Here is a 27,894-nt window from a genome sequence, read left to right as displayed (position 1 = left end):
CAACAAATGATGGAGAGTGTTATCATCTTATCAGTGGCATAGATAGACAGTGGTTCTCAAACATTTTCATGTCAAGGACCCCAAATTGATAATGTATCTGGCCACCGATCCCAATCTTAACAGATTTTGTGCCAGGGACCGCCATAAAATGAGATTCATATTAAACTATTTAAAATTAAAAAAAATCAACGGTTTTCAAAAATAGCAGATCTACAAGCTCACAACACGCTGTGAGCTTGTAGATCACTATTTTCAAATAGCAGAAGTATAAAATATACATTTTAATGCTATATTAACAAATTTTGCTGGTGACCCCTGGGGGTGCGTGGACCGCACTTTGAGAACCATAAAGCATAGATATCCTTTTGACTTTGAGCCACCCAAGCGAGGCTAGGGGTCCCAAGGGGTCTGTAACCAGAATCATCAATAAATTGAGCAATAGAACATAATAAGTTAAGGTCCCCGCCTCTCTAAATACCAATCTGATTATTCCCCTGAATTCAGGTAAATGACACAAGACACATAGAACACTGCCACAGGCCCAGAGTTAATTGGCAGCTGCGTGTGGCAACTTGTATTTTCTTTACGCAACAGTGGTCACAGGACACTGGTGATGCTTGTCGCTCAATAACAGCCTGGATACTGTTTCCAAATTCCGCACTGTCCCCTGGGCTTATTTTAATTATTATTAGCGTGTTGACAAGTGAGTGAGCTTGTCCTCTTTGTCTCAATCAGCAGGGAAACACACACCTGAACCCGCAGGCCCCGAGGCCTCTCCTGAGACAAGTCAGTATATGAGAGGCACGCACGGTGCACAAGCAGGTGCCCATCGTAATCGAATTAATTACACAAACAGTACCTGATAATACGGTTGTTTACAACAGGCAATGCATATTTGTTACATTAATTAAAACCAAAAGGGAGATGCCCATATCACCCGAAACATTACGATATTCGGGGATTTAAATGATTATCATGATCATCACTCACGTAATGTGACGCCTGGGAATAGGCCTGCAGTATGTCATGTGACTGGTCCCTGAGCTCTCGTGATCCTTTTGAGTGCACATGACAGCCTTCTGCCTGTAATTGATGAGATCTGCAAGAAATCAATTAACATGGTACACAGAAGAAAAAAAAATAGTGTGGGATATAGAGCTCGATTTCAAATAACATATTGCAGACCACTGATACTTAACCACTAGTGAAAATAGCAGATCTACAAGCTCACAAGATGTCGCAACACATTGTGAGCTTGTAGAGTGGCTTATTTCTCCATTTGTCGAGTATTAAGTGGTTAAGGAAATCAAATGAAGGCCTTCACTATAATTGTTGTGGTGAAATGAGAAACCAGACAATGATCTCAATGTGGACTTCTTTATTAAAGCTCAATTTTTCATTATACAAATGTCATCATAGTTGAAACTGCATGCTGTGGCTTGGTTTGAGGCACATTACTAAGGAGGATGAGCATTATTTGAACAAAAAACAAAGACAAAATTGCATAACTTAATCTTATCTCAATATTGCAAATTCAACTAAAAAATTTAATGTCTGTTAATATCAAGCCGTTTTCTATGGAGACATGTATCATCACACACACATAAAAAGGCAACACAGGGGAGGGAAACACTAGACGAATTAAGGGACAGTTTCATTTTGGATTTTGAGTGATTTTGCCACTGAAATGAAGGAAATGGATGAGAGGCACAAAGACAATAAAGTATGTTCAGGAGGCGTGGAGGCAAATTTACGCTCGAAGCGACAAGTGGCCAAGCATCAATTTACCATGAGACCGCAGTCAGAGACTTTACTAGATCCATGTGGTGGCTGGAGAAACATTACAAAACTCAGTTAAACCTGAGCACTGTGCCTAGTAAAATCCTCAGTGTTCATTCTTCCAACTCAAAGAGTGTACAAATCTAACCAAATGGACCATTTAAACTGTCAAGAGTTAAATTAAGACTCGGGATTCTGCAGTGTACCTGCTGTGGACTAAATGATAGGAGTGAGATGAGGGATTAGAAAATACTGTATGCTTGAACAGCAAATACACCAGTAACGCCTTTCTGGAGGCCCATTTTAGTCTGGTCTCCTGGAGGTGACAACAGACGGAACCCTTTTAATTGGACCGTTGACACTACGGAGAATGAATGTACTATCCTTTATGTCAGGAAGCATCAAGGCTTAATGGGTTAGTTAAGAAATTAAGAATGTGCAAAAACGTTGCTCCCACACAACATGGGAGCAGCCAAATGGCAATGAAAATGACAAATGCATACAACAGTTATCAACTCTACTCTAGTTGAGAATTTTGTTAATTTTTAAGTCAGTCCTCTTGTTTTCTTGTTTCTCATAAAAAGCATATATATTGCAGCATATGGAACAAATTATAATCAGCCTTTCAGGAGGCGAGCATTAAGTCCAGATCAGTTCACATTTAAAATAACTCAAGAAAATAAAATAAAAAACAGGCACACACAAAAAGGTCACCCACCGTTTTTGGAGGTTATCCTGCACATTGTGATATTTAACCACTTTTAAACCCTATATACTTAGTTGACCAGAGTCCCCCAGGGGTCTATATTAGGCCCCCTGTTTTTTCCCCCTCTACACTAAATATCTTCACCGATAATAGCCCATTACAAGCTCACAACACGTTGCATTTTATGAGCTTGCAGATCTGCTACTTTTGCCGAATGGTCAACCCAGAATAGGGACGCTAGGGTTCATGTGGTTAATAAGTAATTCTCTGGTGGACCACAGCTCACTGTAGCTATACTGTAGCTATACTGTAGCAACACCTGCCAATAACTCCAGTTTGGACTAGATCAGAAACCACTGATATATCAACACAGCTTATTCTACATTTGGCAAAAAAAAAAGAATCTAAAAATAGTTTAATTGGTCATATAGTTTCTCTCTTTAGTTTACTTTTTGGACAGGTAGACCCTGCCACGCTTAACACAGTATACAGTAGGAAAATGAACACATATATGTACTGTATATTATATATAGGGAGAACAGTCTTAGGCTGAGAATAGCCTTAACTATAACAGTAAAAATATAAGTTGAGACAGAAAAAAAGGCAAAAAGCGACGGATGTTTTTTCTGGGTTTTTCTTTTACTGCTGGTAAGCCATTCATCCATTTCAATGACATTATGTTTCCATTTAGTTTCCTGAATGAATTCATCTCATGACACAACCTGAGGCACGCCGTGCACTAAAGTCCACTTTCTTAACGCTTTTTTTTCTCCTTCGAAAGCCAACCTCAAAACCGGAAGCAGCTGTTAATTTTTCCACCAGAGACAAGAAAGAAATGCATTGTCACGCATGAATGAGAAGAAAAAAAAGAACTACAATGAATTGTCATTATATTATCAATAACCAACAACAATATCAGACCCCATTGCCAAAAATATATATAAATATGGAGGGGAAGCAGAGTAGTAGCGGCCTGGTGCGCCCGCTGGTCACAGTACTGCCCGCCTTCCATGGGAATGTTCAAGAGAGGAGGGGTGAAGGGGGGGGGGGCATGGGACTGTGTGTGTGTGTGTGTTAGGAGTAATAAGGAGGAAAGACAACCTGGTAAAGGTAAGAGGAGAGGGGATCACCTCTCTGGTATCTATGTTGACTGTGTGTGTGTGTGTGTGTGTGTGTGTGTGTGTGTGTGTGTGTGTGTGTGTGTGTGTGTGTGTGTGTGTGTGTGTGTGTGTGTGTGTGTTGGTGGGTGGGTGTGTGTGTCTGTGTGTGCGTGCGTGTGTGTGTGCGTGTGATTCTCTTGGGGTTCTACTCCCACTCTGTGGTGCCAGGTGGTTTGGAGGTCAGGTCATACAGGACTCTGGAGATGCCTGGGATTTTCTTTATTTCGCTCACCATCTTCAGCACCACCTGCAGAAGCAGATAAACAGCACACATGTGAGTTAACCCACATAGTCCCACTGAGATTGTGATGCAAGTAAAATGTGAAAAAGAAGCAAAAATACCAATTAGAAGCACTACTACATAAATGTTCACCCAACACATGGAGTAAAAATAAACAATATCTTTTTTCATACTTCCTCAACACACTTTGACAGACAGCCAACCTTAACTTGGAGGCAGTGGCGTCAGTTCAGCAAAAGCGGCAAGGTTAGGGTTGCCAACTCCCAGAAATGAAATTAAGGGACACCTATCCTGGGCGTGCGTCAAAATTGTTTTTGGGGATCAAACCCCCCAAAATGCATGGAAAACTATGCATTATACCTATAACACAATACAAACACAATGGTCTTACACCTGCATTAGGCTACTAATTTATGATTTTTATATAAAAAATTATAGGCCAGTGTGTCATGCTATACCCTAGAGTGCATCGCCATCTTCTGGCTAAAATAATTATTTCACTGCCTTCAGTGGACACCCCCCCCCCCCACAGCTTTGCAAAAAACAAACTACAAATATTTTTCATGACTTTGAAACCAATCTTTATATACATAACAATTATTCTAAATCATTTTTATTTTGCTGGGTGGTTTATGACATATTATTCTGTGGTCTGACAAAATGTGAATACATAATACTGCTTATATTCCTACTTCCTGTTCATAGGCCTACTTCCTGTTTACAGGGTCTTTAAGTAATAGCCAGGCTAACATACAGCAGGCTAATGTACAGCATGTCTAACTGTCAGTTAAAGGCAGTTCAGTTGAGAGGCTAAAACAGCACCAGTACCTCTTCGGGGATGTGTTGACCAGGCGTGGCAGCGATCCCCGTCATGAAGTCGCTGGTGATGAAGGTACGGATCACCACGGAGCGCCGGCAGGACGGCTGCTTCGACTGGGAGTCACGGTCAAAGTGCAGGGGGGTCAAGATGATGGGCATCTGGCTGATTTTACCAGAGTAGCCTGGAGAGGGAGATCATGTCAAAGAAAAGTAAGAAGAGAGTTATCCCCAGATTATGAAACAGAAGGCACTTGTTTATGTTCAAATGCATTTTAGAGCATCTCTGCTTCATTAGTCAGCTCTGTAAGTATGAAAGATAGGCAGGATTGAGAGTGAAAGAGAGCAAGGTGTCACAGATTGTATGATTACATTATGAGATTAAATCATTAAATTACATTGACAAGTACATCTCCTCAGCCCCCACTGTAGTATTGGTGTTGTACCGGGGACACTTAGCAAAGTAACACTGGACTGAAGGGTGCTGCTTGGTGACCTCTTAACATTGTTCATTATAAACTTTAACATAACCAATATCTACAACGTGTTGAGATTATAGATCGGCTATTCTCGGGGAGCAACGCCATCCTTCGTCCTACATTTTGCACGCAATTGAACACACCACATCCTTCCACATCCCCCCTTCCACATCCCCTTTAACCAGTGGTGCAAAGTAACTAAGTACATTTACTCAAGTACTGTACTTAAGTACAATTTTGAGGTACTTGTACTTTACTGGATTCCAGTTGTTTTACTTCTACTCCATCCACTACATCTCAGAGGCAAATATTGTACTTTTACTCCACTACAATTATTTGAAAACTTTAGTTACTAGTTACTTTGCAAATATAAATTATTATATTATAAAACACACATTAACCACTTCAGCCCTATTTTATACCTATGGTATTTGAAAATAGCCGATCTACAAGCTCACAACGCGTCGCGATGTGACGCGTTGTGAGCTTGTAGATCTGCTATTTTCAAACATTTTAGTACTTTTACTTTTGGTACTTTAAGTACATTTTGATACCAATACTTTTGTACTTTTTACTCAAGTCAATTTTGAATTCAGGACTTTTACTTGTTAACAGAGTACTTCTGCATTGCAGTATTGATACTTTTACTTAAGTAAAACATTTGAGTACTTTTTCCACCACTGCCTTTAACACGTTTCACACAAATGCACACACACACTTCCTTACCAGACTCCCTCAGGATAGAGTGGGCTACAAAGTCAGCCTGTCTGAGCGTGCTCAGTACGCCCGTGGTCAGGAAGGTTGGCGTGATGTCTGTGGGGGGCTCCTTCACAGGGGAGCCAAACACATACACAACTCTGGAAGAGGAGAGACATACAGGTGTGTCGGTGCCTACACATTGCTACAGTAGGCGTACCAATTCAAAAGCAACACTGTTCCGTAGGGGTGTGCCGATACACTAATTTCACGAAACGATACGATACGATATTGGGCTCACAACTTCGATACGATACGCACTTTTTTATTATGAAAATATATGGGGGAGGAAAAAAAGCAAATGCAAACAAATAATTCTGTTTTTGCATTATTCTGACATGCAAACTTGTAGCTTTTCAGCTACAATAGCCGTTTTGAATCCAAATAGGGCAATAGTGTGACACCTGACCCGGAGAAAAACAACATGTTGTCACCCTTTTCACCTCAGGCTGTTTGCATGCCTGATTATTATTATTGTAAAAAAAAAAAAAACGATACATATCGTCACGAAAACGTATCGCGATATATCGCAGGACGATATATCGGCACACCCCTGAATCCGTCATCTTGTAATCGGACACAGCTGAAATGATTAAAACCTAATAACTCCCAAAAGTGAGCTTTTAAAATTGTAACCATACTGTACATCTTTGAACTTCAACATATACCGTGGATTACAGGGGTTGTAAGGGGAAACAAACAGGCTCAGTATGATAGACTGATAGATACACATATGTAGATAGAACGAAAAAGTGTGTATATGCATAAATATGTCAAAAGTAGCGTTCCTGAGCTTTGTGCATGCGTTACCTGTTGATGCTGTGGCACATGCGTGGGATGAGTCTGGCAAGGAACATGAGGTGGTCCCAGGGAGGATCCTCTTTAGAGGTGATACCACACACATAGCTGTAGGACCGACAGTCTCCCTGAAGAGCAAGGGACACAAGGTGTCAAATATGGTGACTATTGAAGCACTGGGACACATGGTGTCAAAGATGGGGACTATTGAAGTACTGGGATACATGGTGTCAAAGATGGGGACTATTGAAGTACTGGGACACATGGTGTCAAAGATGGGGACTATTGAAGTACTGGGACACATGGTGTCAAAGATGGGGACTATTGAAGTACTGGTATACAAGGTGTCAAAGATGGGGACTATTGAAGTACTGGGATACATGGTGTCAAAGATGGGGACTATTGAAGTACTGGGACACATGGTGTCAAAGATGGGGACTATTGAAGTACTGGGATACAAGGTGTCAAAGATGGGGACTATTGAAGTACTGGGATACATGGTGTCAAAGATGGGGACTATTGAAGTACTGGGGTACATGGTGTCAAAGATGGGGACTATTGAAGTACTGGGGTACATGGTGTCAAAGATGGGGACTATTGAAGTACTGGGACACATGGTGTCAAAGATGGGGACTATTGAAGTACTGGGACACATGGTGTCAAATATGGGGACTATTGAAGTACTGTAGCACTATACAAAGTTCAAAAATTATGGCTCACCACAATGTGGTGTCTGTGGTGAGCGCACCGAAATGCCCATAACGGTCTGCCTGGACATGCCCAACGTCAGTGCAAATCGGCATATCGTCGTTGTCGGGAAGCAACCTCTCATCTCCATGTCCTAACTTTTTTTCGTAAATTAACTCCCTACTTGATCATACTACAGCGTCACACAAAAGCCTTAAAAGTAGCAGATCTACAAGCCCGAAACGCAAAAATTCCCACATATGGACTGGACATGCCGGATGTCAGCGACATCAAACACACATTGCAAAGAAACGTACGACCACTGCTTAGTTGCCAACGTCCAATTGTGTACTATAGTAAACCTGTTTTATAACCCTTCAGAACAGAAGAATGTGTTCTTAATAAACCCCATACATTAAATATGCTTTGCCTTTTGACTACATTTTCTCACTTGAAAAGGGACTAGTTCCCCTTTCTATGTAATGGGTTCTATATTGTCGCTGTCGGGTGGAAACCTTGTATGTCCAAAACTGGTACTTTTCACTATCACTTTAGTTTCTAGTTCGACATTGTAGTATGACAAAGTAGGGCATTAACCCATTTAGACATGTCACACCTACTGTATATGTTGTCATACCTTTCAAGTCAGGAACGCCTCTGTCATTTATTTTTTTTATAAAGATTTGACATTTTTTAGAACACTTAGGTTAGGATTTAGAAGCTGTTTTTAGAATCGGCCTCGGGTCTAAATGAGTTCATTTAAAAATAAAAATAAACATGAAAAGGATATGGAGAAAAAAGGTTTCTGAAATAACCTGGCTGGTTGTCACTGATCTAGGCTCATTTCTTCCACCTACAGTAACTCAGGGGTATACGTTTACGGTGTTTGTCTACTACAGTCTCCTGGCTGCGTCCAGGTCCGAGGTTTGGGGGAAATGTAGCACTCTGTGGATTCAAACAGGAAGTAACAGAGCCACACCCACCATGATGACACCGGCTGGCTGTGGTGAGTGGGTGTGTCTGAATCACCAAAGTAGTCACCATTATTGTTATTGTAGCTATAGTGGGACAGTGTATAAGTCAAGCTCACCCTCTTTTAAATGGTTTGTGACTGAGCAGCGCTCATGCAATCAAATAAACCACATTTCCGTTAAAGGAGTGGAGAGAAAAAGGGGGAAAAAAGCTTATCCATTACCAAATTAGTGGAAAGTAACTAAGTACAGTACTGCAATTTTGAGATACTTTACTTGAGTATGCCCATTTTCAATACTTTATACTTGCACTCTGCTACATCTTAGAGGCAAATAGTATACGTTCTACTCCACTACAATGAATTGAAAACTTACAATTTCCTTTGTAGATTTAGATTACAAAAAGCCCTATTTTATACTTTGTCTTTTAAAAAATGGCAGAGATCGACATTCTTTTCTAAAACTTAAGTGCTTTTACTTTGATACTTTAAGTATATTTTGATGTCAATACTTGTACTTTTACTCAAGTAGTTACATTTTGAATACAGGACTTTAACTTGTAACAGTATTTCTACATTGTGGTATTGCTACTTTTACTTAAGTAAAAACAAAACGGAGTACTTCCACCACTGTCCATGGCAGTTTTAAAGCTCTTTGGTAGACAGTAAGAAAGAATGAAAGTGAAGTGGAGAAGGGAGGAGGTGCCAGGGTGGGTGGGTGTGTCGGGTGGTGGTTTACCACTAAACTATGCTTATGAAGAAGATGGAGACAAACATCTGTGTCTGCCCATACCTCAGCAGACGTCTCAACTAAGCAAAACACTCCACACACAAACACAGCCGACTGCTATGCTGGTCTGGTCTCATTCACTTTTACAGTAGTTGTCCATTGCTTTCATTCGATCTCAAGGCCAGCTTTCATTTTTCTCTCCCTCCAAGTAACCATTTGCTTACTTTCAATTCAGAACATATGTTGGCACAATCTTCAAAGTGAACGCTGGCTATTTTTAAAAGCATCTTTGCTTTCCTTTTGTATATAGGCCACATGGAAAAAACAAGTTGGCTAAGTGTATAGTAGTGTGTGCGGATTAATGGACACTTGTCGCAATGGATCGATGTATTTATGCATCAATTGATTGGATTTAAAAAAGCTTGTTTCACCAATTACCACGTTTCACCAGTCTTGCATAGCTAGAGGATCAGAGATCTTCGCCTACCGATGCGTCTGAGGATATCTAAATTCAATGTAGGGCTAAAATAGCAGAGAAAACAATCTCTAAGTCTAACATACCCACGCCCAGCTTTGGAAACCAATCCTGATACCGTATCATGAACAACCTCCCGAAAGTCTGGGCATTGGTTCAGCAATGCAGTTTTTTTCCCCAACTCCCAGACCAGTTTTAGCCTCTATATTTAATATCATTAGACTACCAGTTAATGACATCTTAACTGATGAACAGACTAATTTACAAAGATGGGAATAACTGATGTACAGAGAGTCTTTGTTCATTTGGGCTACCTGGACTCCGACAGTTTTGATGGGCAGTAGGAAGGCATTGAGTGAATGAAGGCTGGTGATTTGCAAGAGTTTCTCCTCTTCCTCATCTGATATACATGATCTGACTCTCTGCAGCAACACATGGGGCTGTAGGGAGGGAAAGAGAAAAGAGAGATAAAAATGCATTAAGGAGAGGGATACAGAGTTGATGTATGAGACTGAATTCATGCAAATGAGATACTTAAGTGAGGGTACCATCATCAGAAAATGCTCTTTTATGGAGTAGTGCTTCTGTGCGGTTAATGCTTAAAGACTTCTTTGGAGGAAATTCTTACAAATCAATTGACTACACTCAGACCAACAACATGCATCATGCACGTCATGGTCCCATCGAACAACTGATCGCTATGGAATAAAACATGGTTCTTGTGACACGATATTAACTGTGTCCCATCAGAGGGGGAGAAGGACATGTGCAACACAGGACTCCAGCCGAACATGAGCCGTCTATGTCGTGGCCAACACACTGGGCAGCTGTTCTCTGACCTTTTTGACACTGGCGGAGAAGTCTGAGACGATTTTGAGGATGTTGTTGGTCTCAGTAAAGTCCTTACAGACGTAGGGCTCATCTGCACAGATCACCCTTATAGCCAGACCAGGACCTACAAAAGGGAGGGAGGAAGAGGATATTTTTACAAAGCACTGTGATATATCTGAAAAATCGGACTTGAAGAATCCCAACCGTTCGTTGGGTCACATCAAGAGTGCAAGTGCATGTGAGTGTGTGCAGTACTAACCAGGGAAAGGGTGTCTACAGACGATTTCCTCTGGCAGACCAAGCTCTCTCCCCAGCGCTCGAACCTCATCTTTGTGGAAGTCCTTCAGTGGCTCGATTACTTTTCCCTGCAAGATGGCAAAGGAGTGGGGTCAGCAATGCAACTAACAACGCAGAGTCAGAGTAGAAAGGAGAAGTATTACGTGGTGAACACCTCGTCACTGTGCGTGTAAAGCATGGTTATTGAAACACTTTCACCCTGGGCTCCCAATATTGGTCATGTCATTATAGGTGAAAATAAAAATAAATTTGAATTTCTAAGGTTCTTTAACACATTAACCGCCAAGAACGTAGTCCTACGGTCCGTTAAATCCAACTGTTAAGCGCCGAGACCGTAGCCCTACGGTCCACGGTCTTTTCGCGCTATTCACTTCCGGGTTCACTTTCGGATTTTTTTTGATCCACTTCCGTTTCCGGTTTGATGACCGGAAATAGAATTATTTGGGATCCGGTTTTGACGATCACGTCCGCTCTCGTTCTACAGACGAAACTGAAACTCAATTCTCTTCCTGTAGTTTTTTCTCCTCGCATTTCACTGTTTAACGTAATCCGCTCTAACTACAACATGGATACCCCGTTTGACACGTGGTCTTCACTGGGAGATACAGTGGGATGTCGCGGATGTAAACAGACCTTGTACGGCTCAATCTTAAGGATTTTAACAAGATCTATGGCGACATGAAAAAAACTAAAAAACAACAAAAACACCTTGGCACTGGTGAGTACATTATGAGATTAACCTCTGGCGGTCGATGTGTTAAAGGATCTACACCATGAATTAAAATTCATATTGTTTATGTCCCTCAAACGTTTTTCAAAAGGTTTGAGCCTAAATCAAGCCTCAGATATAGTCATTCCAACCAACTTCTCTCTGGCTTTTAAAGCACTTTCACCTGCAATACCACATTGTCCTGATTTGCACGTAGCGCTATTGAGCCAGTGTTTGTATGCATGTTATCTCCTGGTTCTGAGTGCAAAAACCAAAAAAAAAAAAAACTGAAAAACGGGAGGGATTGTACGCTAGTGACGTCACTTTCGGGGCCAAATCAATTTGGCCTGTTTTGAGACCAATTTACATAAAACCCCAGATATGCTGTGAAAGCCTGAGTGCTCCAACTAGGGTATTTTTGGGATAGAAGAGAGGTAGGGGAGACCAAAAACACACAAAAAAGAAGGAAAAGTTCAAATTCATGGCGTAGTCCCTTTAACAAATAGCCGATCTACAATCTGTGAACTTGTAGATCGATACTAGTCTGGCTCTTTGAATACATACCAATGTATTCTGGATTTGAGAGAACTTTATTGAGCTATTTCTGGTGTATATGCTTGCTTGTACGATCGTGTGTGTGTGTGTGCGCATGCATGCATGCGTGCGTTACCTCATCTCTGAGCTTGCGGATGAGCTCAGTGTCATTGTGGTGCGTTTTGATGAGTTCAGCCTTGCCACTGGCGAGGTGCGAGGCGCTCTCGATAAGGTCAGGCCTGAGAGTACCCTGAGCCAGGAGAACGTCTTCAGGCTTCAGGTTGAGCTCTCCTATCACCTCATTGGCCACCTGGGGATGTTAATTAGCACAAACCAGGAAGCCAGTTAGACAATACAGGAAGTAAATAAAAAAGTAAGGTGTGATAAACAGATTAAGTGGGAAATATGAGGGATAAATCAACAACAACAACCAGACACAAGCAGGTAAAAATAAACAAGTGGCTAATCCCACCTTGACGAAGGTGTCTCCAATGATCTTCCTCTTCTCTTCAGGGTAGGTGGTCATGTTGAGCGTCTTGCTGATTCGCTTCCGTGGGGTTCTGTCCTCCTCTGAGATTGGCAGGGTTGTCGTTCCATTATAGAAAGTATGGGCTGCATTCACCACTGGAAAGATGTTTAGAGAGCACAATGGTCAAAAAGAAGGCAGAAGAAAAAGAAGGATGAACGGATCAGAACACGGACAAAAAGCATGCAGAAACCAATTTCAAGCACAGCACTAGAGACCGATGCCAGATTATTGGGTCCAATGCCAATCCTGATTTTGGAGAGTCATAGACAAACGGTTACTAATGTTTTAACTAATATTTTGTCAAAAAGTGCAACATTTTCTAATCAATTTGAAAAACTTAGATTTGATTTAAGTTTCCATTCTACTTTAAACACAAACTAAACTGAATCACTATTTTGAAATATTTCAGACATTGACAATCTGCAAGCTCACAGCAAGTCACATTCAACACTTGAAAACTTTTGAAAAAAGAAGGACCAAAATAGGGACCCCTGGTTGAAAGTGGTTAAAAATCATGACTCATCAAAAAAAGTCAAATAATGTCTGATATCGGTCTGGCCAATATACACAGCAAACGTTTTCATTGAGACGTGACAGCCATCTTGGGCTCCGTTAAACCCACCACTATGACCTTGTCTAGTTTTGGGACCAATGCCGATCCCATTTTGGAGTCCTAAACCACTGACTGATTACCAATGTTTAGACAGATATTTTGTCAAATTTCAAACATTTTCAAACCAATTCGAGACACTTCGATTTGATTAAAGTTTTTGTTTGAGAATATTTAACTTACAAGTAAGACGCGCGAAGCGAACGCAAAAAAAATAAAATAATTATTATATTACATAGTTTTTTTTTTTAAATACAAAAAAAATCTACGTTAAAAGGAGCATCTTAGAAAAATACAAATTCACTAAAAAAAAACTTTGAATGTTTTTGAACAATTCAACAAAGTGTTTGAAGTGCCTGTTTCACCCACTTCCGGGGGGCGGAGCCAAAATCCGAGCCCGAAGTTTTTGTTCGTAGACCCCCACTAAAGTTTGGGAGCGGTTCGGGCACTTTTCATTTAACATGGGGTTTCAATGGGGAGTTTTTAGGAGCCTTCTCCGGGGCGTGGCTTCCGGGGGAAGGGGCGGGCTTAAACGCAACCTTGACAGGTGTGTTCAGTTTTCAAAGACCTTTCATTTGATGTATGGTACGTCTAAATTGGACATTTACTTATCTCAGAGGAGCTGCAGGCAGGCAGCGCACACAGACACACACACACACACACACTCACACTCACAAGCCGAGCACGGTTTCATAGTAAGCTCCACTTCCGCTGCGTTCGCAATAACCAAATAAATAAGAATAACCACTTTATTTATGAAAAGAAATGCCTATGGCTCCATCTACCTCTGACTTTGATGCCCAGTTTGGTGAGGGCCTCCTCCACACTCTGGCTCTCCCTCTTCCTCATGAAGCCGTTATCGATGTGAACCGCTATCACCTGGTCCTTGCTCAGAGCCTTGTTCAGCAGTGCTGTGCACACCGTGGAGTCCACGCCGCCGCTCAACAGCACCTGTCCGTGTCATCACAATCACAGGTCAGAGAGCTGAACGAAACGTAAACAATGTGTCTGCTGAGGCCGATTCTACAAATGCCTTCTGATTCAGTAGTTCTCACGCGTTCCAAGATTTTTCGAAAATGTTCAAAAATAGCAGATGTGCAAGCGCTGCGAGTTTGTATATCTGCTATTTTTGAACAGCCAACGCAAAAATCTAAAAGGACACAGATGCTTTCCTGGTTTTAATGGGTTAATGGGTGTGGATGCACATCGACAAGTTACAGTGTAAAAGCAATTATCAGCTGACATACTGAAAGGCATACGTCAGTCAAGAGTACAACGCTTACACCACAATAAATTCACTATACAGAATGAAACAAGATTAACCAGGTGAAAACTGTGGTGCATTATTGATTTATTCTATTGGTCACAAAAGTAAATAACCAGTGAAAGGATTTTACTACTTTAAAAGGACAGTGGCCTGGTAGGTTTAGCCCATTGACTACAATACACAATATATTTTACATTATGGTCAACCATTTGTGAAAGCATATGTCCATTTGTTAGATTTTCTTAGAATGATCAAATTGCCTTTTATTTTTAACTCAAACTTTCAGGTGATAAAGCCATCTTAAAATTGCTTCTACGGGTGATATTTCTGTAATCATGAAGAAGTCATGGACGGATGGAGTGCTGGCTATTTCTGTCTTCTTACACAGATACACAGTAATGTTGATACAAATATATATTCCTCTTGATGGGATATTAAAATTATAATTACCCAATACGCTAACATACAAGAAATATAGTAATGCACATTGCAAAAATCTTTTCTAACTAGGAGAGGAGGCCAAATTTCTCCCATGAGAGGAAGCCCAGTTTGGAGGAGCTCGGGGACTGGAGCAACTGCTTTCAGCCAACAGAGAAGGATTTTTAATTTGAGTTTAATTTGCTCCACTTAACTCATTCACTGCCACAATTATTGCTGGCCGCGTTTGCCCACTGCCAGAGATTTTTCATTTAAAAAAAAAAGTACTCAGGAGCCGAGATACAGAATTTTTAAGTTTTAAGTTAACAAGGAAGTGGATGGGAGTGTAGATCTTTAAACAATCATATCTCCTTGGTCTTTGGGTCAAATTTGAAAAAAAAACTAAAAAAAAAAAAAAAAAAAATTAATTTTTTTCAAAAAAAAAAAATTACGTTTTTTACGTCAGTGGCAGGATTGGTAAACGGGACAAATTACGTTTTTTACGTCAGTGGCAGTGAATGAGTTAATCTCTCGCCCCCACCGTCCCCCCCCCCCCCAACACACACAACCGCTGCTGCTCCCTGCATTTATACCATTGGTTCTCAAAGTGGGGTCCTTGGGGGGGTTCCAGGGGGTCCCCAGCAAAATGTGTTAATATAGCATCACAATACTTTTAAGCACTTTAACCTTTTATACTTTGGCTATTCAAAAATAGCAGATATACAAGCTCATAGCGCGGCACCGAGTGCCGCGCTATGAGCTTGTAGATCTTCTATTTTTTTTTTTATCGTGAACATTTGTGCAAACCCTTGAATGTACATTTTTCAAAGCAAACATTTGTAACTACAATCTTTGCTTCTGGGGGTCCCTGGAACAAAACATTTTGAGATAGGGGTCCGCAGCCAAATACATATCATTTTGGGGGTCCTTGACATGAAAAAGTTTGAGAACCACTGATTTATACCACAGCTTTCTTCTGCGTTTGCCTTTTGACCTACCCAAGTACTACCACCTCTGTGCCTAACCTTATGCCCCTTATCATGATCTCATGTATATACTGTTCAGATGGATTATGCTATGTGTGTATATATCATCTGTCGGGTGGGAACCTGTCCCAAACTGTTACTTTTCACGATTCAAATTCAAAAACGGCAAAAGTAGCCGATATAAACGCTCAAAACGTGTCGCTTCGCACCGTGTTTCGAGCTTGCGGATCTGCTACTTTTGTGTGAGACTGTAGTATAATCTAGTAGTGCATTGATTTGATAAGAGGTTTCTGCCCGACAGCAACAATATGTAGATATCTTTGATTTGGTTCTATGTAATGGTGGCTTACCAACAAGTACTTGGACTGCATACTTTTTTTGACACACATACAAATTCCTCCTCACCAGTACTTTAGACTTGGCTACTTTCTCCTTGATCTCCGCGATGCAGGACTCCTGGCGGTTCTGCACAGTGAAGTTGCTGGTGCAGCCTGCAATCTCAAACAGGAAGTTGCGCAACATCTCCATTCCCCGCTCCGTCAGATCTACTTCCGGGTGAAACTGCGTTCCGTACAGCTTCTTCTGCTCATTGGCAATACCTTGTGGGTAAAAAAACAAATTATCAGGTGAGGGGATCATCAAAGTTAATAACGAAAACATTAAACAAACAATGTTTATCGCAAGTTCAAAGCAATTCAATTTACGATTGGTCCTTGTTACTTCACTTAAAACTTACGATTGGTCCTTGCTACTTGACTTAAAAGTGTCAGTCCAAATTATGTGGATTACGTAGTCGACATGCACTGCCATTTTGCACCTTAATCCCATGTACAACGCTCTGACTTTTGTATTTTTTTCTGTTTTCTAGCACCTTAACCCATTAAGACCTGGAACGCATCTGTGTCACTGCCTGAACTATTTCTGGCCGCGTTTGCCCACTGCCAGAGATTTTGTGTTGAAAAAAAAAGGTACTCAGGAGCCGAGATACAGAATGTTTAAGTTTTAAGTTAACAAGGAAGTGGATGGGAGTCTAGATCTTCGAAAAATCATATCTCCTTGGTCTTTGGGTCAAGGGTCTTTTGGGTTTTACATTCTTGGCAGAATTGGTAATTGGAAATAATTACGTTTTTTACGTTCTAGGCAGGGAATGAGTTGAGATTTCTTTGGCTATTCAAAAATCGCAGATCTACAAGCTCATAGCGCGGCACTCGCGCTATGAGCTTGTAGATCTGCGATTTTTTTTTAAATCGTGAAAAAAGAAATTATATATTTTTTTTTCATAAAACTGTTAGGATTTAGAAAACATTTTTAAGAATCACCTCAGGTCTTTAAGGGTTAACTAACGTCCATAGTATATCATGCACTGTATACATCTGCTGCTATGCTCACGCACCTTTAAATCTCATCTCAGGTACTATGTGTAAATATAATGTAGGTCATTTGTTTGTTTATTTTGATTGATCCCTTTTCCCCCTTGCCCCCCCCCCCCCCACCCTTCTTCCCCCCCTATCTTTTTTTCTATGGAAATAACAATACGATAGAACTTGCACGACAACGAATTTCACCCACTTTTTTACTTCTGTAAACCTGTGATGTGACAATAAAGCCGATTCTGATTCTAAAACTAAATATACTGGGTACCATATTTTTTGATAGATAAGTCTTTCATTGCCCAGGCCGGGTCTTACCAGCAACGATGTTCCCTGACTGGGCCACCACCTTGAAACCATCAGCCACCTTGTCCACACTGTCTCCATGGGTCAAAAGCACCATCTCCTCTTTCTGCAGACCTCTGGACGGACCAAACACACACACACACACACACACACACAGTGTACAAAGAGGTCTAGTCTCACAGTAACAATCTGAGATCTCTGCCAACAAACTGTCTGGTAGTTGGTTGGTAGAGCTGCTAAGTGCGCCAACAAACCTAAACCTTCACCTACTGCTTTGAAACCCAGTCCGGTCACCGCCCCAATACGAGGGATCGCCCTAAAGACTTTGGATTGGTTCTGCAATGCAGGTTTTTTTTGTTTTTTTATCTCTTCAATTGTTTCTGCCCAGTTTTAACACAGAAAGCTGGGAGATTGTCTCTAGTTTAGCGAAGCGTTTAGAGAGACTGGCTTGCGAGTCTAAAGGAGGTCAGACAAGTGGGTGGTATAATGTGGATAACTTATTCCTGTGGAGGTTCTATTTGTGTGTGTGAGAGAGTGAGAGCAAGAAAGATGTGGGTTCCTATTTTAGACTGTGGTGTCTGACTCTGTCTGTGTCAACTGTGGAACATCTGTGTCCAGTGGAATGCGTGTGCAGGTTATGTAGTGAGCATGGCACAGGGACAAGCCAAAGACATGCTAAGCAAACTGCCTCTAAACCTACTCCACAATTTATTATCCATCTCTCTCTGGTCCACTAGGAATCATAGTGAGTATCAAATATTGATACTCAACCAGTGCAAACACAGAGTATTAGTTTATTTTTTAAATTTAAATCAAATAGCACTCACACATTTAACAGAAAGTACGTAAGGACAAAGAACGTGAAAGTATAGTACTTTATTTTCATATAATCTGCATTGATCACCGTTGTACCTGAAGAGAGAGCAGGTGTTGTCCAGTCCAATGTTGAACACGCCATCCTCCCTGACACTCTTCCTGTGTACTGTGCCACCAAACACTTTATTCATCATCTGGAAGCAGACAAGGGGATACTCTCAGCGCTCACACACTCAGATCTGTGACTGCTGCAGTAGCCTGGATATTAAGACATGCAGGCTTGTAACTCGAGGGTCGCCTGTTCAGATTCCTTTGGCTGAATGGAAAAAGATATCCTCCCTGGAGAAGTGAACAAGTAAAGACCTCCCTCCCTAAACAACTAAACTAACCACGGCTAGGTACTTCAAAAGGGTATAGCTCCTCGGTTACCAAAAACAGTACAAGTCTGTAGTGTGATTGGACAGCATCCAGGTGTGAGCGTATCAAAATGTAAAACCCCTCAATTCTCCCTTCAATTACCCCATGCAGACATTTGCAAGTAACAACAGGTTCTTCTCTCAACTACTCCCTTGATTAAATTAGTTTGTTTTTAAAATGATGCGATGTGTGTGTACCTGCATGCCATAGCAGATTCCTAGGACAGGCTTCCCGATAGTGAATATGGCTGGGTCAAACCTGGGTGCGTCTTCTGCATAAACGGAGGCAGGACCTCCAGAAATGATGATCGCTCTGAGGGGAGAGTTGAGAGTAAAGAGATGGAAGAGAAGGAGTGAAAAGAGAAGATGGTGATTTAAAAAAAAGTAGCATATAGCCTGAAACACAATTGGGAAGTGAGCAGAGGTATTCTTGAGCCAGGTAACAGTATACATATTCCTACAGCTTCTATATAAAGATTACAAGCATTGTTCATAGGGGCTCCTTCATAAATAAGATGTTTCACCAGTCTGTTATTGCATGCGTGTTTATTTTTGTTGTCAAAAAATATGTGTAGAGGAAGACCATATGTTTCTGTTACCTTCTCCAAAGCAGAAATTGTTTGAATACTTAAGGTCATGCTTTTGGAAAAAGGCTAATGCTCATATGCTGAGACTATACAGGGCATTTCAAATTCTTCTTCTCGTGAAGACGTCTTAGGTGTGGGACGTCCTACTGAACGACGCCCGTGTTGGTTCCGTGACTGAATTTGAAACAACGGATGCTTTAAAAGCCATCCGCCTGTGGTCCAGTGAACCGCCGAACACCATAATACCCCAAAAATGTGCTTTCAGCAGCCTGCAACTCTTCTACAACATTTAACAATCCAATTATTGTCTTGAAAACCTGTAATTCTATACCGTAAGGTTTTGTTGCACATGGGCATATCAATCTTAATTTGAATGTAGGTCTATACGTTCCTAAGTTATAGTTTTGTGTAGTAGTCTATCAAATGTACTGTATCGTTGAGTCATGATGGCTTGATCAACAACCGGATGTTGAAAGCGAATCTTGCGTTTCTCCCTTTCTCCTACTAAAATTCAATTGTACATCGATTGACTTGACCATGAACACCAATTGCAGTCAAGTCAACTGCCACTTCTGCAAGGTCCGACTACAGCTGAAAATACACATATCTAGCAGATGACCCCAGACGCTAATTGTATTTGGCCGCTGCACTAGCTGACCAAACCTGAAACTTTTAAACTACCAGGCAGTCAGACTCTCAAACAGTTAATACCTAATTTACACTCTGTTGTGCAACGGTGTCGCACAACATAGTATAAATCAGGCTTTAGTCATGATGTGTCAACACCTTGAAGAGTTCCGACACTTGCTTCACATTTACATTCTAAAAACCATCCTACAGACCAATTATTTGGATAATTACTCATCTAAATTAAAGTTGTGGTTGTGTCTGTGTGGCCAAAATATGGACATGCCTGACATCACAGCACATATAGAGAGACAGAGGGAGAAGGAGTGCGGGAGAGACAATGTTTTACCCACACAATAACCCAGGCAATGCTGGGTACTGAACCTCAACGAGCTGACTCACACCACATTGTCCAGCTTGCTCTATATAATCACCATGTCCAAGGGCACACTGCAGTCAGATGTGTGGCAGCAGCCAATGACTGACAGACACGTGGTATCACGTTATGGTCAAATATATGGCAGGTGCATATCTTTATATTTCCTGCTGGCTGTCTGCTCTGTCATTAACTATTATAGTCATGTGCACACACCCCAATGAAGAAACCAGGATTGGCAATTCTAAAAGAAAAATACTTAAATAATGCTGTGTCTTTGACAGGGTCTCTTGTGCTTCAGCCAATCTCCAAATGGAGGTCTGCTCTCAGAAAGGACACAAGATAAACATCACTTCTATGGGCCTCTTCTGAACGCCTGAGGCCAAAGACTGGACTGGAGCACTCAATTTATTTCAATGCTTTAATAAAATTCTAACAAAATTCTAACTTGTAAACTAGCTAAGTAAATTGTCTTTGACTTCAGTCATTCAGAAGTGGCCTATAGAACTGTTTTAATGCTGTAATTGTATTGATTGCCACAGCAGGCAAAAAAGCCTTCTTTAACAACATAGGACTTGTTGAAGAACTTAAGCAGCATTCCATATGATGGATTTGCTTTAATATCCAACAACCTACATAAGCACTGCAAGATCTAGCCGCTATTGAAACAGCTGGGAACATATTGTTTCATTCAATCAAATATGTTATCATGTAACCACTATGAGAAGTTACGGAGATTAAATCAAGAAAAATAATCATTACAAATAAATGGCAAAAATGAAATAGTGCCCAATGGTGCTGATTAGATCTACTTCCAGAATTATGCAAAGCATAATGAGACAGACACTTTGTGCCGTATAATAATGGAAGAAAAAACTGTGACAGCCTTGATTGATTCATGCAGTTACCACATGAAAAAGCAGGAAATAAGAGTTCAATTGTAATTATGTTACATTATGAAGGGCTCTTACATACTGTATACGGGTACTAAATATCCTGGAGTAAAACATAATTTTTTAATATTGTTGTCAGGCAGAAACCTTGCATTTCCATATTTCTATGTTATTAAATGAATGCCCCATTTCATACTTCGTCGTATCAGTGTCGCGCAAAAGTAGCTAAAATAGCCGATCTACTAAGTCTATTTTTTAAAAACTGTATCTGTAATGACATTAAAGGTAGGGTAAGTGATTTGCAATTATTCAAATAATTGCTAAATGGGTCTATGTTCTGATAGTGCTCGTTACTATAGAGTGTCCTGTCCATATAAGGAGTCTCCATGTCTCTCCAGCTCTTTATAAAACAGAAAATGCATTTTCGTTTCAGTTTCATTTCCAATTTTATCCAATCAGGATAGAGAACTCAATCAGGATATAGATTAAACAAGTGAAATTGGAAGTGATGACACTAAGAAATGAGCAGGCAAAATTGGAACTGGAACACTTTAAAAATGAAGCTTAAAAATGGGTACTTTCTCCTGATTGGCTGAGATTTTGACACCTACCAGAAAATGTATTTTCTGTTTATTAAAGAGCTGGAGAGACGGGGAGACTCCTGTTACTGAACAAACACTCTATAGTAATGATTACTATCAGAATATAGTGCTTTAACCTTTAAAAAAATACTTTTTGTTTTAACCCAAAAATATCACTTACCCTACCTTTAAAAGAGGTAAAGTCTGTTCATGGGTTTTATAAATACTTTACCAATGAAAGGTAGTACTTAGTGACTAAATAACTACATTGGATCCATTGAAAACGCAGGTTATTTTGATCTATTTCCTGAAAAGCAAAGTTTTTTTACATTTCTCATTTCTGCCTGACAGTGAGGATGTATGACTTTGTCTTTGTCGGGTGAAAACAAGCTGAAAACACTTCGCGCCACATTTCAAGCTTGTGGATCTGCTACCTTTGATGCTATTGTGTGACGCTGTAGTATGATCAAGTAGGGCGTTAATTTACAAAAAAAATACAAAAACTTAGAATATGGAGATAATAAGCGGTTTCTGTCCCGACAGCAACGACTTCTACTCTCACCTGAAGCCCTGCTCTTTGATGGCGAAGGCAGGAGTCTCCAAGGGCAGGATCTCAGAGCGTACACACAGCTCCCGTACCCGTCTGTCGATCACCTTCCCATACTGAGCCCCTGCGTCCAGGATCACCACGGCCCCCTCGCATGACCCATTCTGCTCCGCGCTGCTGCTGATATCCAGCTGTGGACACACACAGAAAAAATGTATTCAAAAAGAAGAAGCATTGTCCAGCTTGATTCCAGTTAACTGAATTGAGGAAATAACAAGCTTCAGAAAACGTACACAATCACACACATGAAGTCAGATTTATTTATTGCATGCCGGTGTCACACACCGATAATAGCCGATCTATAAGCTCATGACGTGTTGCAGTGCGATGCGTCGTGAGCTTGTAGATCGAACATTTTCATGTAACCTAATTTGGGCTGTATTCTTGACAACAAACTGATACGTAGGTGAAAAACATGGTGAAAGCATTGCATCAAAGGTGATCAAAAAAGTAAAATCAAAGAACAAGATTTTGGGGCAGAATTTCCGTGCTCTCAGGACTCTTGCCGGAGGCTTAATTCAATGCCACTCTTTGACTACGCTTGCACTTCTTGGTTCTCCAACATCTCAATGTCACTAAAGACTAAGCTTCAGACCTCCCAAAACAAAGTGATTCGACTACTTCTCGGCCTGGGGCCCATTTGACCCACCTTTTTCCAACATATTTTGCTAGCCTAGGATGGCTCAGGGTAGAAGACAGGGTTAAGCAATTAAAAATGGGATTGGCTTTCAAAATAGTCAATGGGGGGCTTTGCCCTCAATGCCCTCATATCTGACTAAATACCTCACAAAAGTGAGCGACAGTCGCAATAATAGAGGCAACAAACAACAACGATCTCGTAACTCCCACCTATAGAACAAACATGGGCAAATTCTCCTTCTACAGCACTGCCACCAATGTGTGGAATGCCCCGACACCATCCCTTAAAAAATGTGGATCAAAGGCTTCCTTCAAAACAGGCCTGCAAATCCATCTTTCAGGAGGCCAAAGGAAGAGGTAAATCTCACTTCTCCCATAGAAAAGGTGATGGCATTCACTGCCTTCATCCACCCCCCGGCCCCTTTTCTACTATTTTTTACGTTATCTTTTTAACCCAAATGCATCATGACTGTACCCATGACGTTTGCATTTCTGTCTAATAAAGTATTCAATCAATCAAACCAGGACATGTCTACAATGTGTGATGGTGGCTTCAGCCCATCCATAACATCCCTTCACCTTTGGCCTCGCCATGAGGAATGTGACAGAATGGAATGACCTTAAAGGGGGGGAGGGGGGCGTTTCGGCCTCCCCCAAACGCCGTTTCGGCCTGCTGGCCATCCTCAGAATTAACAAAATGACCTAACACAATTATGGACATGTGAGCTCAAATACTGAGTAGCAGACTCGCGTGAAACGTGCTGCATCCATTCAGCCACTCACTACAATCACATGTCGTGATGACATTAACTTTCCATTAAGTCACATAGGGTTGTTAGAGAGGCCAACTTGCGTAGCACTTCAGCAGACCTAGCGGAGGGTAATTGTTCACAGCCAGTCTTTTTGAATGTGCGTTGTGTGTGTGTGTGTGTGTGGGAATGAATGGGGGTTATGGCAGTGGGTCACAAAGTGTGGTCCAGGGACCCTCGTGACTCCTTGAGGGGGTTCCAAATGGGTCCATTTGTACACTCTCAGAGTTATGGGGTCCTTGAAATTAAAAAGGTTTGAGAACCACCGAGTTAGGGCAATGAGAGCTTGTCAGTCTGTATGAGTACATCGGGTCAGCAAGGACAGCAATATCATGCACCCACGTGGTTTTAGAAAAACACTTCTGTTTGTTCACCAAGAAATATAAGACATACATGACATCTTTTGTATTTGCTTGAGATTAAATGTACTTTGTACCCGACACAAATAAAGTGAATAAATGAAAATTGAAAATGAAACGTCGCCTGTGATTCACTGACTGTCACCAAAAGACAGTTGTACATACTGGAAGATCAATATCAACGCCGCTGTCAGATGGAACAGGATCACAATCAAATGCTTCATTTCAATGAATGGTTTACTTTCTGATTTGATACCTAACAGCCAGTAAGACATTGTATAATGTCAGACATTGGCTGGTGATATAAGACTCAGGGGGTTCTCAATCTTTTCAGGCCGTGACCCCCCAAAATAATCATTTGAACTGGGTACCCCCCATCCTGACAAGCACTTGGAATTGTAGGAGTTGAGGCATAACATTTTGTTTGACTCAATTTCACAGATAAATATTGTGAATATAGCAGATCTACAAGCTCACAACGCCTTGCGTTGGCTATTTTCACAATATTTGCCTCTTTCTTATTTCTTATTTGACAATTTGGCCTGTGTTTGAGCAGTTTTTATAGTATAGTTTGTTGATTATTTTAGATGCAGTAATGGTCTTTTTCTTTTCTTCCTTATTTTTGTTGAGGTCTTAAAAGTCACTTCACTGTCATCTGGGGACCCCCCTGTAAGGTAAATGCAAATGATTTCCCACAGGTTGAGAACCACTGAGAGTCTGAGATAAGTAGTAACCTACATAAATCAAAACTATCTGACATGACAGCCCGCAGCTCTCTGGACAGTCACGACTGGTAAATACTGATTCGCAGTTTCGCACAGCTATTTACTGTAACAAAATGAAGTACAATGTTAGTTTGATGTGTTGAAATGAGGTGCCATGACATCCTGTTGGTTGTCTTGTTTTGTCTTGCCTAGCTAGCCGCGTAGCTAGCTGAGTTAGCTTTTAGTGTCACTAGTGTTAGAATAAAGACACAATGGATACCTAGGATAGGTCAGTGATGTCACAAACAGGGACGTTTGTAGTGTCATGGGCCTCTTACCTAAGCGCGAGTAGAGCATGTAGGTCTACATTTGTCTATGATAAATGTAAAATATTTGTAAATATAATGTTTATAAATATTATTATTTTGTATGTTGGCCTAAAATGACATGCCCAACCCCAAAGTCTAGTCTAGTCTAGTCTAAAACAAAAGGGATCACTTCCACTAGACGACGCCTTCTTGTGACATCACTGACAAATCCCTGGCATCTTTACTCTAAATGTGTAGCCGTGTTTAGCATTAGCATCGTTAGCTGCCAGTACTGTGCTGTGTGCTGCTGCTGCTTGCTAAGCTAGCCGAGCAATGCTACCATCCACGAGGTGCTGTAAAGACAGGCAGACAGCGGCTAGTCTCAACGACCCATCAGCACACAGTGCGGTCACTCAAAGTGAAGTAAAACGATGGCACTGATCAATTGCCTTTTGATCCGCGACCCGGCCTGGCGCAGCAGCCATCTCATCTCCTAAACAGCAGCAACATGTTAACGGGACACACTGCAACAGGATGGTGCTGGTGGTGCACGGTACACTCTGTAACTTTCCCCCCACACAGGCCATCATGAACCGGGGGGGAGACTAGACCACACAACACAACACCACCCGGCACCCCCCGAGTCCTAACATCAAGTCAGCCCGTTTAGCGGCGCCCTCACACACAGACACATCCCACCGTGTGAGTCCATGTTGTAGTAAAGCTGGTTCTCCACTGACCTTGCTGCTATCTCCGTTGCACAGAGCCATGGATGTCTGACTGTAGTGTTGTGGAATGAGCTCTCTCTATCTTTCTCTCTCTCTCTGTCCCTCGGTGTCCCTGATCTGATCACACACACACAGCTCAGTGAGTGAGACAGACGCTCCTGGGTCAGCGCGCCGACTACTGTTTCAAATGGAGAGCAGAGCTGTGTGTGTCGGTGGAGAGACGTCTGGCTGTCTGTCTGCCGTAAATCACCGCCCGCTCGTCTGCTAATAGAGGAGGAGAACTTGCGTGGGAACAAAAATTCGGGATTATGTATTTTTCGGCTTCATGGGTGGAGCAATAAGTGAATGTGGGGTGGATCTGACATTAATTGAATTTGTCAAAAATGAACGGATTCGGTGTTTATTTTTATTTTATTTTACATCACTTAACCCATAACACAACTGAGATGTTTTCCTTTTTCTTTTATATGTATTTATTTTTTCATACAGATGTCCACTTTAGTCTGTGTGTGTCCCCAAATTGTTTACATTGATTCCTTAATTCCTGAAATTGTTAAGTTTGTCAACTCGTTTTGATTGGATGCACACTTGGCACTGGCAGTAGTCCTAGAATGGCTGTGATATTACATAGATATTTCATATATTCCATATGGAATACATGACATGTAGCAGGCCTACTGTATATGTAGGCTAATATCACAGTCATTCTAGGGCTTTAAAAAAAAGGCATGGGTTTCCGAGGCTATTCTAGGGCTAACTTAAGTTTCCAGTAGGGGAAAGAGACAATGTTTCCTTTTGTCTCAAAAAGCCAAAATGGGAAGTTGCACTTAATAATGCATTGTTCCACACATATCAGAAACGACTTTACACAGGACAAATATTCTGGGTTACACTAAAACAAGAAAATTGATGGACACTTTTAAATTGACATTGATTGATTGATTTTATTTGGTAAAAATGTATACAAGTAAAACACAATATACGGTTAACACATAAAGTATTATGAAACATTTATTCCTAATGTGGTCCTCAAAGCTGTGGTTCTCAATCTTTTTCATTTCAAGGATCCTAAGTATGGTAATGCATTAGGCCACGGACCCCCATAACTCTGACAGTGTAGGAACCAAATGATACGGGTCCAGGGTCCATTTGGTTACATTTTTGTACACTGTCAGAGTTACAGAACTGCAAGCGTCCATTTGGTTCCTAACTATCAGTGATTTAGCTGAGGACTCCCTGGAACACCCTCAAGGTATATACGTTATATTTATATATACCAAAATATTAAATGAGACAATTAAAACTAGAAAAGCAAAAAACATAGAAATGTATCATGTATACATACAACACAATAATACAACATCTAAAAAGACGGGGCAGAAAATGAAGACACTACACAAGTTCTGGCACAATCCCAACTTGTGGTCAAGAAGATGGCCCAATGTCAGCCCTGCTGTCATCTTGTGGACTCTGTTAAGGAGGGAGGATTTGTGATCTCACAAGTGATCGCACAAGTGTGCAGGCTTGTTACTGAGAACATACTTCTTGACACTAGTTCACTCTTTTTCAAATGTACAGTATGTGAATGGAAATAGGATGATCAGAGTTGCTGACAATGTAGAGGTAAAATCAAAACATGTTTATATTCAGTTGACTATAAAGGCTATATATATGCTTTCGCACTATTAATATTTGAACACCACAACTTTTTTTGGTATGAGATGGAACAATTGTCTCTTTCTGTGCTGCTAGACCAGGAATTTGTCTCTTTGCTGAGAGATTCCACCTTGTCCTCTGAAGGATTATATAACTCAATGATTGATGCCTGTTGTGCATAGAGTCCTGTACCCCCTTGACCCGAGAACAGATAGTACTGAACCAGCCATATTATAATGTAATAGTGAAATGAAACAATATGTGTGGGAGGGTTGGTTTGGAGGACCTCTGTAACACGGACCTGTTTCTTATCACTTCTGGGGCTGTTTCCTTCT

At 41.1% G+C, this 27,894-nt stretch overlaps 1 protein-coding gene across 1 annotated transcript; it reads right to left on the bottom strand.

Annotated features, from left to right (window-relative positions):
* Positions 1-1,363: 1,363 nt before the first annotated feature.
* Positions 1,364-26,180, bottom strand: gmps (guanine monophosphate synthase). The gene is made up of 16 exons (XM_080428018.1): positions 25,916-26,180; positions 22,312-22,487; positions 18,884-18,998; positions 18,366-18,463; positions 17,466-17,569; positions 16,183-16,376; positions 13,893-14,058; positions 12,441-12,592; positions 12,105-12,278; positions 10,688-10,793; positions 10,437-10,552; positions 9,912-10,037; positions 6,748-6,863; positions 5,908-6,038; positions 4,715-4,887; positions 1,364-3,892 (listed from the first exon to the last, which is right to left on the bottom strand). The coding sequence occupies exons 1-16, from the start codon at positions 25,943-25,945 to the stop codon at positions 3,791-3,793; spliced, it is 2,079 nt and encodes a 692-aa protein (XP_080284144.1). The 5' UTR covers positions 25,946-26,180; the 3' UTR covers positions 1,364-3,790.
* Between the last annotated feature and the right edge of the window lie 1,714 nt (positions 26,181-27,894).

The sequence above is a fragment of the Gymnoscopelus braueri genome (genome assembly GCF_963280865.1).
Source record: "Gymnoscopelus braueri genome assembly, chromosome: 5".
Taxonomy (NCBI): domain Eukaryota; kingdom Metazoa; phylum Chordata; class Actinopteri; order Myctophiformes; family Myctophidae; genus Gymnoscopelus; species Gymnoscopelus braueri.
This window is presented reverse-complemented; position numbering and strand designations above follow the sequence as displayed.